The 20,301-nt window shown below is 38.0% G+C and overlaps 2 protein-coding genes across 2 annotated transcripts; one reads left to right on the forward strand and one right to left on the reverse strand.

The window, feature by feature from the left end:
- Positions 1 to 456: 456 nt before the first annotated feature.
- Positions 457 to 5,928, forward strand: zmp:0000001062 (GTPase IMAP family member 7). The gene is made up of 5 exons (XM_051888609.1): positions 457 to 717; positions 841 to 926; positions 1,052 to 1,111; positions 2,747 to 2,791; positions 4,969 to 5,928. Exons 2-5 carry the CDS (start codon positions 845 to 847, stop codon positions 5,829 to 5,831), a joined length of 1,050 nt encoding a protein of 349 aa, XP_051744569.1. The 5' UTR covers positions 457 to 717; positions 841 to 844; the 3' UTR covers positions 5,832 to 5,928.
- Positions 5,929 to 6,474: 546 nt separating this feature from the next.
- Positions 6,475 to 19,690, reverse strand: zmp:0000000912 (interferon-induced very large GTPase 1). Its single transcript, XM_051888607.1, has 6 exons — positions 19,429 to 19,690; positions 14,930 to 14,972; positions 13,204 to 13,268; positions 12,912 to 12,995; positions 12,011 to 12,042; positions 6,475 to 11,583 (listed from the first exon to the last, which is right to left on the reverse strand). The coding sequence occupies exons 4-6, from the start codon at positions 12,958 to 12,960 to the stop codon at positions 6,850 to 6,852; spliced, it is 4,815 nt and encodes a 1,604-aa protein (XP_051744567.1). The 5' UTR covers positions 12,961 to 12,995; positions 13,204 to 13,268; positions 14,930 to 14,972; positions 19,429 to 19,690; the 3' UTR covers positions 6,475 to 6,849.
- Between the last annotated feature and the right edge of the window lie 611 nt (positions 19,691 to 20,301).

The following is a 20,301-nucleotide window of genomic DNA, read 5'->3' on the forward strand; positions in this document are numbered from 1 at the left end:
TGCACTTCCTGAAAACAAATCACACATCACATCCTGACACACCATAAGACAAAACTCTTAACATGATCATTATCGTATAAAAACCTCCAAATACTCTAGGACTGTTTTGCATTCAACTTGTTGTGTGAATATTTAAAAACTGCACAAGTCATCTTAAATTTAAATTTTAACCCCACTTTTACCCAAGCAGGAAAATATTTTTGAACAATATTTATAGTTTATATCAAAAGAGAAACTATTAAAGGCAGTAGATGAGCAAATTATATCTCTTGGCTGCTTTCACAATATTTTTTAATTCACTTGACAATTACTTCATTTATGTATTTTTTTGTAATTTAAACTAAAAACAGGTCATCAAAGCTTCATTCCTGATTAAAAAAACCTCATTCCAATCACGTCAGCTCAGCATACCTTAGAAATGTGTCAGATAGCAAACGGAGGAGTCTGGATGAAATCCTTCAGTACAACTCCGTACAATCAGCCCTCCCATGCTTGAAACTACTGAAAATTGTTTGCGTATCTGAAAGATGTTTAGCTCATTTTCTTATCATAAATGCCTGTTAGAGGACAGATAGAAGACTTCTCATTGGGTTTGTGCAACCCTTAAAGACACTGGTCAAACAGGATTCCCAGTCATTCATAGTGGCGAAGGAACTCAGATTCAAGCACTTTACACTTTCTGCGGATCCAGAATCATAAACATCTGCTCTGAACATTGTGAGTATTTTCTTGAATATATCTTTTAAATATATATGCTAGAAAGAAAAAAAGAGACTAAACTGTTGAAATAAAATATTGAGGGCAGATATTTCATTCATTAAGTAATTTTCTATTAAACAGAGCGATGACTTCAGATGAGAAGTTGTGGGACAGTCTGAAGGCTGAAATAGAGAAAGAAACCTTTGAACTAGAATCATCGCTGAGCTGTGAGTTACTCATTCAATATATAAGTCTAAACCAATTCATTCAAATCAAATAATTCATATAATCTGTTCTTTTACTGAAAGATATACGTTGTCTATAAAATAATGAATATTAATATCTTATGTAGCTGAGATTGATGAACTATACGAAAATGTAAGAACAAACTCAAAATCACCAACCCTCAAAGGTAAGCATAATTTTGTGAGGACAATAATTTAAATACACACACGCACACACACATACTGTATATACAGGTGCTGGTCATATAATTAGAATATCGTGAACAAGTTCATTTTTTTATTGTAAATTATTTTAAAAAATGAAACTTTCATATATTCTAGATTCCCTACATGTAAAGTAAAACATTTCAAAAGTTTTTTTTATTTTTATTTGTTGATTAGAGCGTACAGCTAATGAAAGTCCAAAATCCAGTATCTCAAAATATTAGAATATTTACATTTGAGTTTGATTAAATGACCATCCCTACAGTATAAATTCCGGGTATCTCTTGTTCTTTGAAACCACACTAATGGGGAAGACTGCTGACTTGGCAATGGTCCAGGAGACAATCATTGACACCCTCCACAAAGAGAGTAAGTCACAGAAGGTCATTACTGAATGGGGTGGCTGTTTACAGAGTGATGTATCAAAGCATATTAAATGCAAAGTTGACTGGAAGGAAGAAATTGGGTAGGCAAAGGTGCACAAGCAACAGGGATGACCGCAAGCTTGAGAATACTGTCAAGTAAAGCCGATTCAAACACTTGGGAGAGCTTCACAATGAGTAGAATGAAGCCGGAGTCAGCACATCAAGAGTCACCACACTCAGACATCTTCAGGAAAAGGACTACCAAGCCACTTCTGAACCAGAGACAACGTCAGAAGCATCTTACCTGAGCTAAGGAGAAAAAGAACTGGACAGTGAACAGTGGTCGAAAATCCTCTTTTCAGATAAAAGTAAATTTTGCATTTCATGTTGAAATCATGGTCCCAGAGTCTGAAGGAAGACTGGAGAGGCACAGAATCCAAGCTGCTTGAAGTCTAGTGTGAAGTTTCTGAAGTCAGTAATGATTTGGGGGGGCCGTGACGTCTGCTGGTGTTGGTCCATTGTGTTTTATCAAGTGCAAAGTCAATGCAGCCATCTTCCAGGAGATTTTGGAGCACTTTATGCTTCTATCTGCTGACAAGCTTTATGGAGATGCTGATTTCCTTTTCCAGCAGGACTTTAGCATCTGCCCACAGTGCAAAAACCACTTCCAAGTGGTTTGCTGACCATGATATTACTGTGCTTTATTGGCCAGCCAATATGCCTGACCTGAATCTATGGGATATTTTCAAGAGAAAGATGAGAAACAGTCGATCCAACAATATACAGATGATCTGAAGGCTCAATAGTGCCTCAGCAGTGCCACAGGCTGATCACTTCCATGCCACACTTCACTGATGCAGTAATTTGTGCTAGGAGCAAGTCATTTGCTGTAATATGTCCTGCCGATCAAGTATTGAGTGCACAAAAGAACATACTTTAAAGAACTTGAACTTTTCTGTTTTGCAAATCCATTTTTTGATTGATCTTAGGAAATATTCTAATATTTTGAAATACTGGATTTTGGACTTTCATGAGCTGTACGCTCTAATCATCAAAATTTTAAAAAAAAACTTTTGAAATGTTTTACTTTACATGTGGGGAATCTAGAATATATGAAAGTTTCATTTTTAAAAATAATTTATAATAAAAAAATTAACTTTTTGATGATATTCTAATTATATGACCAGCACCTGTATATATATATATAATTATTCTGTGCTTTATTTGGTTTAGATACTCAAGACTCAAAAGCAATTTCAAAATCACCCTCCTTGAACGGTAAGTATGATATTAATAACCACTGGCAATGGATATAAATGAATGAATGTACTAAGCAGGTTCAGCTGGTTTATTGTCTTCTAGTGCTTGAGTCTAAAGAAGCAGACAATGGTCAACAAAATCCAAGAGAACAAAAACAAGATAAAGAATCAAACACATCAGATCAGAATACCAAGAATGCTCAGAACTGAAACTAAAGAAGGATTTGCAAAGTCATATGTGCTCTTCCAAACGGGTAAACATATAGCATTTTAGGCATAAGAACATTCCTGACACAGTGAAACTTTTTTAAGCAGATCTTAAAGACTGAAGAATCGCAGAATGCCTTGCAGTGAGCTTTATGAACATTTTCCAGAATGTCAATTTGAAGTATGTTTCAGTTTAATTGGGAATGAACTATTTCACCCAATATTTGAGAGTGCTGTGTTTTTTATGTTTATTAGTCTATTAAGTCAACATGCTAACATCTGGTAAATTTTGTTTAGGAAGCTAGAGAAATTTGACTTCTTTTATTGTATATACTGAATTTGATTACTTCTCAATATCAACCATTAGTGAAGTGCATTCTGAATTCAGTGGCCGGACATACGATGTTTGACATGTTGCCATTGTTCTTTAACTCAGGCATTCTTTGACCTTCAAATTCAACATTTTACTTGAAGGGTTAGTTCACCCAAAAATGAAATTTCTGTCATTAAGTACTCCCCCTCATGTCGTCCCAAACCTGTAAGCTCTTCGTTTGTATTAGGAACACAAATTAAGATGTTTTTGATGAAATCCGAGGGTATCTGATCCACACATAGGCAGCAACGACACTGCACCTTTTGAGGCCCAGAAAGGTATTAAAGACATCGATAAAATAGTCAACGTGACTACAGTGGTTCAACCTTAATGTTATGAAGCGATGAGAATACTTTTTGTGTGCAAAAATAACAACTTTATTCAACAAATTCGTCTGTCCCCTGTCATATTGCTGCGCTATTTTCGTTGCAGAGCTTCAGTATTGGCCGAAGCTGTTCACGTGAGCAGCATGACGCATGCGTGTGATGCTGACGCAGGAGCCGGCCAATACCAATACTCTACTAATACTAATACTCAGATTTCATCAAAAATATCTTAATTTGTGTTCCGACGACAAACGAAGGTCTTACGGGTGTGGAACATCATGAGGGTGAGTACTTGATGACAGAAATTTCATTTTTGGGTGAACTATATATGTGGGTGCAAAGATAGGGTTTGACATGGAATAAATTGTTTTTTCAAAACATCTATCGTGTGTCATGTGTTAGTTGGCTTGCGTAGTTTTGCCCTTCAGAACTTCCATTAAAGGAACATAGTGAGCGTCGAAGCTCCCTGGTGTTCACTGTGCACTCTGGGACTTTTTAGGGAGCGAATGTTTCAGTGCACTGGATTTTTTGCCCTTAAAATGGCCGACTCCCTGATCAGTGCCCTGACTTCTGATCTAGGGGGCTGATTGAGACATACCCTAAATGTTGCCAGATGAAGTCAGTTAGCATGTCAGTTCGTTGTATTTGAATTCTGTCTAATGTCTGCACTTTACATGTTTTCTCTCCTAATTTGTGCTTACATATTGTATTTTAATATAATACATAGCCGAATGTCCAATAAAGCTGTTCTCATTTACATATTTTCTGTCAAGATAACAGAACGAGAATGACATAGACATTTTCAGACAGTGCTGCTCAGACTGCTCTGTCACTCACTGACCAGTGTAAAAACAGAGAGGTGTGAGAGCAGCGGAAAAGCAAAACCTTGCGTTTTCAGGGCAATACTGGAGACATTTGGAAAGTTGCTAAGGTTTGTCCAAAAAGTCACCAGAATGTTGCTAGGCAGTTTTTATTTATTTATTTATTTTAAGTCGGTAAAGGGGTCTGAGTTGGCAACACTGGATTTGAGTCAGTTTCCTGGAGATGGTGACCTCTAGAGGTGGGAAGTGGTATAACTGTGAAAAACTTAAAGGATTAGTTCACTTTAAATTGAAAATTACCCCATGGTTTACTCACCCTCAAGCCATCCAAGATGTATATGACTTTCTTCATTAAACTCATTCTTTCAGATGAATACAATCGGAGTTATATTAATAATCACCCTGATGCTCCTAAGCTACCAAGTTTAAAATCTCAACATATTGAAATATATGCATAATCTTTTTCTAGCAGAGGCAGAGGAATTGCGCATCATGTTACTGGGGGCAAGGGGGTCTGGAAAAAGCTCAACTGGAAACACCATCCTCAGGTGGAACGCCTTCAACACGGACATGCAACTGAGCAGAGTCACGCAGTTCTGTGAAAGAGCATCTGGAAACATCAACGGCCGGCCCGTGGCCATAATCGATACGCCGGGACTGAATAAGATCAGTCGAATAGAGAAGGAGGTGGTCAGGGAGATCATGAAATCTGTCACGCTCTATAAACCAGGACCACATGTGTTTCTGCTGGTTCTGCCAGTGGGAAATTTAACCAAAGAGGACAAGAACATGCATAAGCTGATCCAGGACATGTTTGGAAAGAATGTTTGGAATTACACAGTTGTTCTGTTGACGCATGGAGATCGACTAGAAGGGAAGATGCCGAATGACGTTATTGCCAGCTCAGATAAAGACCTTAGAGACTTTATTCGCACTTGCAGTGGTGGATTTGTATTCTTCAATAACAAGAACACAGGAAACTTTGAGCAAGTGACCAAACTTCTGGAGAAGATTGATACTTTGGTGGCCATCAATAGCAGAGGCTGCTACACAAATTTGTTTTACCCGACTTCAGAGAGAAAGATACGTGAAAAACAAGAGAAGATACTGGAGGAGAGACAGGAGGAGATAGCACGAAAAGAGAGAGAGCTGGAGGAGAATTATGAAGATGAGGAGGAGTTAGAGAAGAAAAAGCGTGAGCTCTGGAGAGAAGAAGAGGAAGATGCACGGAAACTAGCTGAGAATCCACAAAGACGCAAAAGTCTGACAGTGAAACTCACCAGATCCCCCACATCTGTAACAAAATCACAGACCATTCATTACGTCAATTGATCTAACTGTACAGGAACTTTCTGAAGATTAATGGAGATAATGTAATATTGTCTGTATTGATCATCTATAATCTGCATTATTCAGGTTTTAAATTGTTGCTGCATGTTGTTGTGTTGTTTTATTTAGGTACCTCATTAACTGTGTATGTAATAGCAATTCATTCACACTGAATAACCTCTTCTTCCACATGTAAAAAAAAAAAAGAATCTAAAAAAAAAAACGTTTACGTTTCCATACATGTTTAATTAAATTGAAAATACCATAATACTATTATGAAAATTTCTAAATTATGAAACAATTCTACTGGCAGTAATCTCCACTGCTATAAAAAATTGGATTATACCTGCTGTATTCAATGAGCAGTTCTGTTTCTGACCTTCACTCTTACTGATTTTCATGATTTAATGCTGCCCTCTTCTGGTAATGACTGTTAGCAAGTGCAAACTTTGCTTCAAGGGGAAAAATTACCTACACATTTCACAATAATGTACAATCAGCCAGTTATTATAGCAAAAAACAAATACATAACCTCCCAGACACAGCTTGCAAACAAAATTTCCTAAATCATACTTTCTTACCTTTAAATTGTTTTTGTCCTGCAAATATTTTACTCTAAGGAACATTATTTGCATTAAGAAAAAGCTCAAGGGGAAAAAAAAACTGTTTTATTAAAATTATTTTTGTAAAAAGTACAGTATAATTTTATTGGGATCCTAAGAATATGATGGTAAATTTACTAAAAACTTCAGTTACAAAAAGTAGACTTAAAAACTTTTTTCAAATTATGTAATTAAAACAATTAAAATACCAATCAAAAACCCTGAACATAAAAGGAAACCAATGGTACACATAATCATTTCTATATAAAATAATTAAAAATCTGACATAAATTTAATTATAATGACATCTTTTCATAAAAAGGCCTTTAGAAAGTGGTGAGAACAGCTTATTGGAAATAAACTCTAGGTCTTACAGGACACTTTGGTTCCACTTTAAAAATTTAAGGCAGCAATTAGACTTACAGGTATTTCTCCAAACTCTCCAAAGCTTGATTTTTTGTGAATGATCTCCATTCATTTGGAATCTTACCATAACCACTGAAAGTTTTGTTGTAATGCTTTTCCAAATCATTCTGGAATCGACACACAAACCACTTCCAGAATGGCAGCTCTGAGACATCAGGCGTGATGCTCCATTTCTCAAAATCCGGACCTGCTGTTCTATACTCCTTCCATAAAACTGTCTCATCTGAATCAGATGTTGGGTAAAAGGATTGGCTGTCACTTGCCACTGAAGATGTGCAGAACTCCAAGCAAAGATTATCTGTACCTCTGTAAATCATCCCTCTCATCCCACAGTTACGATGGAAGGGAGCAATGTGATCTCCAAGATGGTCCTCCATTGTGTTAACACAGACGACACCACAGAAGGGACACTGAACCCAGCAGCATTGGCAGAAGTGTTCAATCAAAATCTCATCTGGTGGTTCCCTGAACATTTTCATTTCAATATCAGAGGGTTTTTTTAAGTATTTGTTTGACTCTTCTGTGATGGGCTGAAGTTCTTCTTTCACAACCTCATTTAGAAGTTCAAAGTTAGTGATGTCCTCACAGCAGATACCAGTGAGATGTTCTTTACTGTATTCAAGCTCGTCTTTCAGACACTCTGAGAATATCTCCAGCCACATATTGGCATCTCCATGTTCCCTAGAGACTTCAGTTGTTGCTTTTTCAGCAGCCGTGATGACGCATTGCCCCTTGTTCTTGATGTTCCCATTAATCATTGCAAGAGCTGGGGAGTTCTCCCCTGTTAAATATGCTTTCACTTCAGCTTTGATGAAATCTTCAAAGTGGTTCCTTGGTAAATGTATATACTGAATGAACTTTTTAAAATCTTCCTCATCTGCTAGTGCTTTCAGAATGTGTTTCTCCAGGTTTGACCTGTTGCCTTTGAATGCTGGAATATTTGTTCGCATCTCTCCTGCTAGATCATTTGCAGCCTTGTTGTAGGCACTCTGGAGAATCGGGTTTTTCAGCTCACTACAAATCAAAGCTCCAAATATTGCAGCAGATTTCGCTCCTTTGCAGAATCCCCGGAACACACTGTAGTATTCAGGTTTCTTTCTTTCTAAATAAATCGAAGGATCATTGTTGTTTCTGAACACCTGATGGAGCTCTGCAAACTTCTCACCTGCCCACTTACAAGCACTGATCGTCAGATCAACTGTGAACTCTTTCTTGAATTCATATTGTGCTTTTTTGCACTTGTGGTTTCCTACATTCATTTTTACAAGTTGTGCAATTTCTTGAATGTAGCTTGGGTTGTAGCCTGTGTTTGCAACTGATTTTGACTTCACCTGGTTCACAGTTTCACGACCAATAGTGTACACCAATTGTTTTATTGACTCTTGTTCTTCTGGTGGAAGGCCAAACAGTCTGTTTTTCCAGAATTTTCCGATGAGATTTACATATATGGTGAAATCAGTGATTTGATGTATGCGTTCAAATTTATTTAATCTGTCAAGCACAAGCGCTTTTTCATGAATTTCTGATATTATTGTAATAATGTCACTTACTACGTTAAGTTCTTCAAAAGGTTGAACATTCCCTGCCAACTCAGAGACCCACATTTCCCACACTGTATCAAATTGTGCCTTCAGCTCATTCTCATCAAGACCTTTTTGTTTGAGTCTGAATGCAAACTCTTTGCTTTTCTCAAGGAGTTTTCGCTCAAGCAGAGTTTTCTCTCCATCCAGTTTGGTGAGAGCTTTCTTTTGATAGATAATGTTCTCTAGTTTTCTTTTTGCATCTCTCACAAGCTCCCAATGAAGGTGGTTGATTTTCTCTTGAAATTTCAATTTCCACTGAATCAGCATCTCCTTTTCTTTGTGTTCTTCAAAGTAAAGCTTCATGGACTGTTTCACCTCTTCATTGGTCTCTGCCATCTCCTTTTCCAAGTCTCTACTCTCAACTTTATGTAGTTGCTTGTTATTGATTCTGTTGTGCAATTTATCTTCAATCTCCAGCATGGCACTTCTGAGACTCCAGGTCCACTTTGCATACTCCTCTTCTAATTTTCTGTATGTTGCAATTTCCAAAGTATTCTTAAAACTGAAAACAAAGTTTTCATTCAGAAGAGCGTTCCACAGGTCTCCAATACGATCTTTGAATTGTGTCAGTGTCACACAATTATATTGTGAGGCACGGGATAGGATTGTGTTCTTAAGCTCCTGCACATTTTCACTGTAACCTGGATTGGGTGGAGCCATTGGTGGGCTGCCTTCCCAGAGTTGGGCAAAGTACCTCACATCAGTCTTTATATCAAATCCAATGACGTCACTGAAACATTCTGCACCACAGACCTCTTCTTTAGCAGCTAGTTGAGTCATCTCATCTAGTTTCTCCTGCAAGCGCCTTTTCCCTACCATGTTCTTCTCGCCCGCTGTGATGTCTCCAACATTCTGATGCACAAACATGCAGCTGGGATTCAGTCGCACCTTCTTCATCCTCAAGAAGGCCTGAACAACAATCTGAAGGATGTCCTGCATCTCAGCTGGATTTTCACCAAAGATGTTGATCAAAGTCATGCTTCCAAGACCGACTACAAATGTTGCCATTTCATTATCATGATGTCTTGTTGACCTGCCAGCCAACTCTAGAGCATGAAGTCCCTCAGTATCGACAACAATAATGTAGTCAAAGTTTAACTGGGTTTTCAGTTCTTCTGACACCTTGACCAGCTGCATGAAGGCTCCTCTGGTACACCTCCCAGCGCTGACCGCAAACTGCAGTCCAAACATGGCATTCAGCATGGTGGATTTTCCAGTGCTCTGAATACCCAAAATTGACAACACAAAGACTTTCTGGTCTCCCAGCATTTTGATAAGTTCATCTAGAACCGCTTGAACCCAAATCAGAGGAACATGAGATGCATCACCGTCCATCAGCTCCAGTGGGTATCCAGAGATCATGAGCTCTGCAGCAAACTGTGGGAGAGAATCTAGTTTACATTCAGATCTTTTATTCTTTCTCACAGATATGTGTGATTCATATATCTGGGCAATCTCTCTTAATATGTGCTCCAAGCCAAATGATGCTAAATTCAGTTTTTCAGATAGCTTCTCTAGTTGTGACTGTTCTGCTGTCAGTTGCGCAGATTTATCATGTTCCTTTTTCAAATCCAGCACTTTTGACCATGTTTCATAATACTCTTGATGAAGCTTGCAGAGATCTTTTGAAGTATATTCGTCCAGGAGGATCCCCAGCCATTTAAGGGAATACATCTTCTCAGCAGCATTTATGGAATTTTGTTTTTCAATAAACAATTTTAAGAATTCACTGAGGCCAATTTTTTTCTGCTGCTCACGGATTTTGTGCATTTCTGTTTGTTTTTGGCTGTTATGCATTTCAATGTTGTTCCCTTGAGGTCGATGTAGTTCTTTGTTCTTTAGACACCAGTCGTGCCACAGTTTTCCCTGACAAGGCAGAAATGTTTCTTTGATTTTGGACATTTCCTTAGTCTCAAGTAGTCTCATCATCTTCTCTGCTGCCTCTTTTCCTCTCCTGCAGTCATCGTCATTCTCATCAACTTTGATTCCTGAATGTTCACCCATATTCTCAAGTTTGAAAACTGACAGTGGTTTTGAGAGGCACTCATTGATGGTTCTTCTAAGTTCCTCTGATATATCTGATCTATTTCTTTCTTTCAAGCCAATTGTATATTTGCCTTCCATCATCTTGGAAACACCTGAGTCATCTTCAGTCAGAAGGCAAATGAGAGGCTTTGTGCTGTTGTAGAGCTCTTCCACTATTTTCATACTTTTGTCACTCCTATCAAGATTTGGCAAAAGCACTACATTTATTGAGGACTTATCAGTCAGAATTTGTAGCTGTGTGTCATTAGCTTGTGCATCGCCATGAAGATTACAGAAGGCAACACAATCCGTGAATTTATCAGTTTTCTCTCCAGAAGGGCAGTACCAGGCGATCTCAACCACTCCATCCATCAGCAGGCGAGATTTGCTGCTTCCACGGCAGTGTCTGTGGAAGAAAGTTTCATGCCGTTCATTGATCAGGTTGTTCATTAATTCTGATTTGGATGAAGAAACTGCTGAAAATCTAAAAAAGGCAACCATAGGTGTTTCAGCCTTGTAGATTGTCTGGTTTTTACTGATGTTTTCTTCGTGGGACTTCCAGCTTTTCTTAAATTGCCTGAAGGTCCACAGGGGAAATTCAATCTCCTTGGTAAATATATTAGGCACAAGCAGAGGAAGAGCATACTGACATTGTGAGAGTTTTGTTACCATGAGCTGACGAAGGAAATTATTGGCACAGAGAAACACTGCCATCTGAATATCCATTGGGTGAATGGGATGTATTTTGCCCGTATCAACATGCACAGACCTCTTGAAAATGTTTTCAAAGGCATTACCCCCTTGCACATCAGAAACCATGGCGCCTTTTGCATTAAGCACCTCACTTTTTTCCTCTTTCATTGAAATGTATCTTGCTGTGTAATCTGCCATCAGCAGTCCTTGTATATATGTTTGAACCAAATTCTTCTCATTACAAGGTTCATGCCTTTGTAGTGGAGGAGTTACCTGCAGAAAGACTCTTGACAGTTTGTAGGAGTTTTCATGACTGAGTTCGAGTCTGCTAAAGAGCTTGTCGATGTTTTCCAATTTGATCTGATCCTTGTCTTCACATTGGGGTGGTTCTTTTCCCGATTCTCTTTTCTCACTGTCTTCTCTCTGCTAAATTAGTAAAGGGCATTTTAACTGTTAATTTTTTTAGATTTTATGGATGTTTATGTATTTTTAATAGAAAACTAGACAAAGATAATTAATGTTAATAATTCAATGCATGTAATGACATTAAAGGTGAATGATATAAATTTACACCATGTCAATAAGTGATTTTATCACAGTGTATAATGTTTGTCTTGTAGCTATATTTTTGAAAGTATGATTTCATTTTTATTGCTTTGCTGTGTACAATACTTCCACTGTAAATGCATAAGTTAGTGACTACAACTTTAGCTTTTTTTTATTTACAGAACACAGTAAAGTTTTGTGATAATTAATGTTATGCCACACATGCTATCAATAAAGCTGTATGCTTTATGTCATTATGCTGAAAATATGTAATATATGATTATGCCTGCATTGAAATGAACCTTACCTTGCAATCATGTTGCAGCTGAAGAATGTTGCCTAAAAATAAAGATAAAAGTAATCTACATCATGCAGCATTTTACCATTATTCCTCCATAAATATGAATGATTTGTTTAATAATTCAAATTTACATTTTTTTTACAATAAAAAAATTAGCAGCTTTAAAGAAAAAATAACTGTCAGACATATTAGAGCTTACAGACTTTCAATGGAGAGAAACCTCTCAGGTTTTATTAAAAATATCTTAATGTATGTTTTCAAGATTGACCAAAGTCTTATGGGTTTGGAATGACATGAGGACAAGTAAATTTTAATTTTTGGGTGAACTATCTCTTTAATATTGTATTCCAATCTGACAGAGTTCCCTGTATAGTTTTCAGCATTAATTGAGAGATTGTGTTCCTCTAAGAAAAAATTATATGTACAGTACAAATGTATCAATATTGAATCAAATTGGTTAACACTTCAGTATGGTGAACAATTATTTTTAACTAGTTGCTTATTAACCTGCATATTTGTTGTTTATTAGTACTTATGAAGCACATATATGTGCTAAGTTCAGGTAATGCCTTATTCTGCATGACCATATTCTACATCCCTTAATCCTACCTGAACTTAGCCACTACAACAACTAGCTTACTAACTATTAATAAGCAGTAAATTTCGAGTTTATTGAAGGAAAAGTCAGTAGTCAAAGTCAAAAGTCAGTCAATAGTTAATAGTGAATATGTGTTCCCCATACTAAAGCGTTACCTCAAATTGAAACTGAATCAAGAGCTTATGAATCAGAATCAAATTGATATGTGAAAGAATGGAATGGCCACTTTTAACCCTGCAAAATATTCTCAAGGTATGTCTAATCAACAAATCAAGAAAGCTCAAATGCACTTATGTTTAGGTTACTTGCCATGTTTTTCCTTTTTTCCAGGTTCCTGCCCATAAGCCTGAGTTGCCATGTTGTCTTTACGCTCAGCCACTGACTGGTGTGTATCTATTTACAAGAAAACATAATTTATCTTGCATGTTTGAGGTAACATACTGTGGGAAAATATCAGTTACTTCTCCAACACTATTCCTTTCTCTTACACACACACACACACATACACACACACACACACACACACACATACAGACACAAGACATTTTAATTTTTAAGTTAAATGGATTTGATAGTGATAAGAATGGGTTTGTTTGCTCACCCAAGTGTTCTCTTTTTGCCACTCAAGTCACAATAGTTGTGTCATTACACAAGAGAACACTGTAGCTGTTGAAACAAAACATGCTTATTGTGTGGACAATGCATATTTTTAAGATTTTCAAAAGCAAAAATCTATATGGCTTTTTTTTCCCCATTTGACAGAATATTTTTCCACCAACTCTTTTATTAGCACTGACCAGTAGCTTTTGTGGTGCAGTCACTACCGAGAAGAGACCGTAATGTCCAACAATTCAGAATGATGGGAATGATAAAAAGATGAGTATGTGGAGCCAGGGAGGAATTAAGTGATTTTGTGGCCGTAAGTCAAAAGGTGGATATAGTTACTCTGCTTGAGAGAGAAGACCAAAACAGATTTATACATGCCACGGATAGGTCAGCGTTCATTGCAAACACACACAACTCAAAACAGTGGCAGCATATACCATACCACAAATATCTGTCTGCGGTACAAACCATTACATGATTCCATAAACTCTGGAGGACTACGAGTGGCACTTAAAAATAAAATGAAGGAATCAGTTATCAACTTACTAATTCAAACATAACGACACGCAGACACTCTTTTGGCAGAGGCGTCCTTATGTTAGAATACTCTGATAAAGTACAGACTGTTGAAAAATTTAATGTAGACAATAGTACAGTTGTATTGAGTTATAGTTAAAATTGAGTAACTTTTAAGTAGATAAAGTTTTATTTATATAGCACCTTTTAAAAACAGTGTTTACAAAGTGTTTTACAGAAGAGAAATTCAGAAGCAGACAGACTGGCTAAATCGACCATCTGCTAGCCACCTCACGTCACAGAAGTCAGATAAACCCCAACACATAGCTCTTTCACCTAGATATCATAATATAGAGACTGTGATACATACCAGCATGAAATGTTAACACACGACAAAGAACAGACGAAGGCTGCATTAAGCAGCTGACTTGTTGCCTTGCTGCCCTATCAGGCAATGACTTTGCAGGCAGCGTTTGACAGTGAAGGATGAGAGAGGACCAGGCCTGGACTATTTATGTTTTGTGTGCGGCAGTCACCCGTGAGGGGCTGCGGGTTTTACTGTAGTTTTGGGTGTGTTTACTGTATGATAATTAAAGTGTGTTAAACATTCACTGGTTCCCTTCCTCCCGGGTTTCGGCACCAATGTAAGGATGTAGATCAGGGAAGAAGGAGGTGGGAACCGGCGAATGTTCAAACACTTTAATAAATTAACAAACACAAAATGAAAGTGAAACACATAAATAAATCATAACATAAAAAGTCTAGTCCTGGTCATCTCTCATCTTTCACTGTCATCACTCCTCCTTATGCTCCCGAAGCTCCTCAGTGAGAAACTCGAGACCGGTGCAGTTCGCAGGTGACGCTCATTAACACTCACGCCACCGGCATTTAATGTCAAAAGTACAACCTATGCAATACCACTGACAACTAAAGAGACACATTTCAGAGAAAAAAAAAAAAAAATACTGTATGCAAATAATTGCATAAACACTGTAATCCTGATAGGGCATTGAGGCAGCTTTTGAACATTAACAAGAGTTGGGGAGTTTCCAGTAACAGTGAAAGACAGAGGAAGAAAGCAAGAACAACACAAAGCACTCACATAATAGCCTATATAAAAGGAACAGAACTAAACATGTCAGAAGCACATCCTAACCGGTTCACCAGAGCTACTACATGAGGAATAGCAAGTTTTTTTTTCTCACCAATGATGTAAAACATCTGTTTTTCTCGTCTCGTCGTCGGTGACTGTAGGAAAAGAAAATAGGGTTTCTTATTATCTGGACACAAGTGCTTTATTAAATACTAAGCTCATACTAAGCATAAAATTATGATAAATTAAGTTAGCTTATTATGTTTATGTTGAAATTTTATGAATTCTATTAAATCATTTAGTCATTAATCATTTAGTTAGCTATTCAGTTTTAGATCAAAAATACATGGATTTTCAGGCAATTTCCGTCAATATTTTCTATGGCAGAAAGAGGGGACAGGGTCTTCCTTTTTTCCTCCCTCCAATGAAGCTAAAGGCCCTCCTACTTGAAAAAAAATAGATTTGTGTGTGTATGAAATATGATAGTCCACAAAAAACACATGCAAACTTGACTGTATATATACAGTATCTCACAGAAATGAGTACACCCCTCACATTTTTGTAAATATTTTATTATATCTTTTCATGTGACACTGAAGAATTGACACTTTGCTACAATTTAAAGTAGTGAGTGTACACCTTGTATAACAGTGTAAATTTGCTGTCCCCTCAAAATAACTCAACACACAGCCATGTCTAAACCGCTGACCACAAAAGTGAGTACACCTCTAAGTAAAAATGTCCAAATTGGGCCCAATTAGCCATTTTCTCTCCCCGGTGTCATGTGACTCGTTAGTGTTACAAGGTCTCAGGTGTGAATGGGGAGCAGGTGTGTTAAATTTGGTGTTATCACTCTCACTCTCTCATACTGGTCACTGGAAGTTCAACATGGCACCTCATGGCAAAGAACTCTCTGAGGATCTGAAAAAAAGAATTGTTGCTCTACATAAAGATGGCATAGGCTATAAGAAGATTGCCAAGACCCTGAAACTGAGCTGCAGCACGGTGGCCAAGACCATACAGCGGTTTAACAGGACAGGTTCCTCGCGATGGTCGACCAAAGAAGTTGAGTGCACATGCTCAGCGTCATATCCAGAGGTTGTGTTTGGGAAATAGACGTATGAATGCTGCCAGCATTGCTGCAGAGTTTGAAGGGGTGGGGGGTCAGCCTGTCAGTGCTCAGACCATAAGCTGCACACTGCATCAAATTGGTCTGCATGGCTGTCGTCCCAGAAGGAAGCCTCTTCTAAAGATGATGCACAAGAAAGCCCGCAAAGAGTTTGCTGAAGACAAGCAGACTAAGGACATGGATTACTGGAACCATGTCCTGTGGTCTGATGAGACCAAGATAAACTTATTTGGTTCAGATGGTGTCAAGCGTGTGTGGCGGCAACCAGGTGAGGAGTACAAAGACAAGTGTGTCTTGCCTACAGTCAAGCATGGTGGTGGGAGTGTCATGGTCTGGGGCTGCATGAGTGCTGCCGGCACTGGGGAGCTACAGTTCACTGAGGGAACCATGAATGCCAACATGTACTGTGACATACTGAAGCAGAGCATAATCCCCTCCCTTCGGAGACTGGGCTGCAGGGCAGTATTCCAACATGATAACGACCCCAAACACACCTCCAAGATGACCACTGCCTTGCTAAAGAATGTCTCCAGACCTAAACCCTATTGAGCATCTGTGGGGCATCCTCAAACGGAAGGTGGAGGAGCGCAAGGTCTCTAACATCCACCAGCTCCGTGATTTCGTCATGGAAGAGGACTCCAGTGGCAACCTGTGAAGCTCTGGTGAACTCCATGCCCAAGAGGGTAAAGGCAGTGCTGGAAAATAATGGTGGCCACACAAAATATTGACACTTTGGGCCCAATTTGGACATTTTCACTTAGGGGTGTGCTCACTTTCGTGGCCAGCGGTGACTCACTACTTTACATTGTAGCAAAGTGTAATTTCTTCAGTGTTGTCACATGAAAAGGTATAATAAAATATTTACAAAAATGTGAGGGGTGTACTCACTACTGTGAGATACTATATATATATATATATATATATATACACACACATACACTGTGTGCAGAATTATAAGGCAAGTTGATTTTCTGATCATATTTCTTTTTCAAGCACATTTTACCAATTCCAAACCTCATAAATTTTAGTAACTACTATTAATTTTGTATTTAATCATTTATAAGTGATATATAATTGTTCATGAAGGCTGGGAATGAAAAACGTCTTATATTCAGGTGTGCATATTTATTCGGCTCATTTTGCCTGTAAAAGAAAACCTGCCTAATAATTATGCACATTATGCTTGGAAAAAAAATATGATCAGAAAATCAACTTGCCTAATAATTATGCACATGGTGTGTGTGTGTATATATATATATATATATATAGAGAGAGAGAGAGAGAGAGAGAGATAGTAGTCAACATTTGAAGTGGATCAAAACCTTTCATCAAACCTTTTTAGGACAGCTTAGTTCTCAGGACAACTTTGATGAACTTTTTTGATCCACTTCAAATGTTGACTACTGTACTATGTATATGCTTTTATGGACTTTAGGATAAAGTATTCAAAATATGGATCTAGCAGCTGTTGTCTCTATCCCAAAATGGCCACTCTCTAGAGGAATGTGTTTGGGAATTCTGTGGACTTCGTTGAAAGGTTGAGTTTAATGAAGCCCCTGTATTCTCTGATGTCATGGAATACAGGCCACACTGGGTGGTGAGCACCCTGGAGCAACACATCTACCCTTCTGCTCAAAAAGTCTATGCTCGCCTTGGACCCAGAGCGCAGCCAGCCACCTCTTATGGATGCAACACCTGAGCGCACCACAGACAGAGCCCAAGCCTGCCATGATGCCAATGCCAGCAACAACGCTTAAGCCGATTATTGCTCCAGAGTCTGAGCCTCGCAAGATGTCTGACCAGGTGTGTGAGCCAGGTGTGTGAGCCAGCTAGTCTATCATAATGGGAGTTCTTGTGGAGTTTGAGGGGACGGAAAGGAGCCCTGCCCACACTCATTTGGAAGAAGAAGTTTGCTTGTTTCTCCCATCCCCACTGGTCAGATGATATGGGCACTAAATTAGAGGTTGATAGTTCCAGGGTGCAATTACTGTTTCATCAGTTATGCACAAACAAATCTAAAGGACCTGATGGGCTTTCTGCAAGGCTTTTGTAAACTTGTGCAGTAGAATTCACTCCAGTGTGGTGTACACATTTTCACCATTCACTGGACTCGCATAGAGTCCCTGCACCCTGAAAAAGATGTGATCATTCCAATTCCAAAAAATCCCCATCCATCTGAGAATAATGATTATAGACCTGTAACACTAACATCAATTGTAGCGAAATGCTTTGAGAAATATATTGTGTCTTTATTGAAAAGTGAAGTAACCTCAAAATTAGATCCATGGCAGTTTGCTTATAGACAGGGCAGGAGTGTGGATGATGCAGTAGGAAGCATCACCCATTTAGTCTCTAAACATCTGGAGGACTCAATATACACGCCTTCTTTTTATTGATTTTATTTTAGCTTTTAACACATTGCAACCATATTTATTACTGGAGAAACTGAAACAGATGGATGTAAATCCTTATATCATAAAATGGTACTTTTCTTTTTTAACGGACAGAATCCAACAGGTTAAGGTTAACAAGATGATCTCTGACTCTCAATATATCAGTACAGGAGTACAGGGTGTGTGAGCTCCCCAGTTCTCTTTACACTGCACACAAACAGTTGTGTGAGCAAAAACAACAATAATTACATTGTGAAATTTAGTGATGACTGTGAATGTGAAGAAAACTGAGGAGATGATATTTGATCCAAAGTCAATTGGAGACCATAGCCCTGTACGTATTCATAACGTTCCAATCACACAGGTGTCTTCATTTAAATATCTTGGTGTTTATATTGACTGTTCTCTTACATGGCATGTTCATGTTGACAATCTGTGTACTCGGTTACAACAAAGATTGTATTTTTTGAGAAGGCTCATGGTGTCAGTAGTAAGATTATGATGTTGTTTTATCAAGCTGTACTGGAGAATGTGATTAGATACGGAATACACCTTTGGTATGGTAATTTGACAGTACAATTGAAATCCAGGCTTGGATGTCTTATTCAAACAGCTATGAAGATCAGGGGAAGAATAGAACCCTTTTATCTCCAGACCCTGAATGAAAAGTCTATACTGAGGGAGGCATATAAAATTCTGCATGATACAACTGTGAGTTTGAATGAAATGCTGCCATCGGGTAGGAGATTAAGAATGCTAAGATGTAGATTAAACCGGTTTAAAAACTTTAAGATTAAACTGGTTTCAAAACGGTTTATTCCTTCTGCATTCGTACTATATAGAACCTACGTTTTTAACTGTCGTGGGGTAAATTTAAATTCAAATGTAGCCTACTCAGTACGCGATTTCGGACGCAGCTTGACTTTTTAATGCAAGATAGCCTATAGGCTAACAAAGTATAGTGTTATAAATATTATGTTGTTGTTTTTTTGATGAAAATAATAAAAACTTTGCTAGATTTACTATGTTAATTGTTGCAGAAATTATGCCATAGTATTTTGTCATTGGATACAAAATGCATTGCTTTACCTTACAGCATCGGGTTTCTGTCTTACAACCTCACCCACAGATGAAAATGAAAGAAAAACTGCTAAGAGGTGTTGTACCAACATCTCACTCCCGGGCATATTGTAAGCGTTGCCAGGTTTTTTTTACAACCAAGTTTTTACCCAGTGTCCCGGGGCTAAAATCCGCGTTTTTTGCCGGGTACCCCTGGTAAAATTCGCATTCCATGTGCTAAATATCATGTTATTTGGGGTCGCTTCAATCCGCGGACTTGAAAAACAACCCGTGGCAACAGTGTAAAAGTAGCTCAATTCCGCGGACTTGGCAACACTGCATATCGTACTCCCCTTCGCGTGCACGCGCCTCATTAATACGTGGTGCAGCGACTGCGAGTTTAAACCCACTTCGTTAAGCATATCCGTTTATCGATCGATTTTTCACACAGAGGGAGCGCATCAAGAACGAACATGAAGCTTTGTCTACACTTAAATAAATAAGCAGACATTGAAATATTGTGGCTAACGGATGCAAAAAACATGACAGATCGATTCAAATTGTAAACTTCTGAGGCTTTGAAACCTTAGAATTTTTTTCTAAACTCATTGCTGTGCTTTTATTTGTTTGTTTGTTTCATTTTTACATCTTGTATAGTTTATGAATCTATAATTCAAATAACCGGAGCAACTGCTTTACAATCAGGCACCCTTTTTTTAAAAGAAAAACTGCTGCCATGTTACAATAAATAAAGAGTGATAAGTGCATGCCAGGGTTTAAAGCCTTAACCTTTTGTTCATTTAACTGTTGTATAAAATAAATAACACATTTGCAATCGTGCTGATATTTGGGGAAAACTTTTGATATTGTAAACGTTTATATGTAATAAAATAAAAACTCATC

The sequence above is a fragment of the Ctenopharyngodon idella genome, chromosome 3 (assembly GCF_019924925.1).
Source record: "Ctenopharyngodon idella isolate HZGC_01 chromosome 3, HZGC01, whole genome shotgun sequence".
Taxonomy (NCBI): Eukaryota; Metazoa; Chordata; class Actinopteri; order Cypriniformes; family Xenocyprididae; genus Ctenopharyngodon; species Ctenopharyngodon idella.

Bases quoted from the DNA above. Each gene is read 5' to 3' on its own strand.
- zmp:0000001062 (XM_051888609.1), top strand. From the start codon at position 845: ATGACTTCAGATGAGAAGTTGTGGGACAGTCTGAAGGCTGAAATAGAG. The intron at 1,112-2,746 runs GTAAGCATAATT...TATTTGGTTTAG, and splicing joins AAAATCACCAACCCTCAAAG to ATACTCAAGACTCAAAAGCA. The intron at 2,792-4,968 runs GTAAGTATGATA...ATCTTTTTCTAG, and splicing joins AAAATCACCCTCCTTGAACG to CAGAGGCAGAGGAATTGCGC.
- zmp:0000000912 (XM_051888607.1), bottom strand. From the start codon at position 12,960: ATGGCAACTCAGGCTTATGGGCAGGAACCTGGAAAAAAGGAAAAACAT. The intron at 12,043-12,911 runs GCAAGTAACCTA...CTTTATTTTTAG, and splicing joins TGGAAAAAAGGAAAAACATG to GCAACATTCTTCAGCTGCAA. The intron at 11,584-12,010 runs GTAAGGTTCATT...TTACTAATTTAG, and splicing joins AGCTGCAACATGATTGCAAG to CAGAGAGAAGACAGTGAGAA.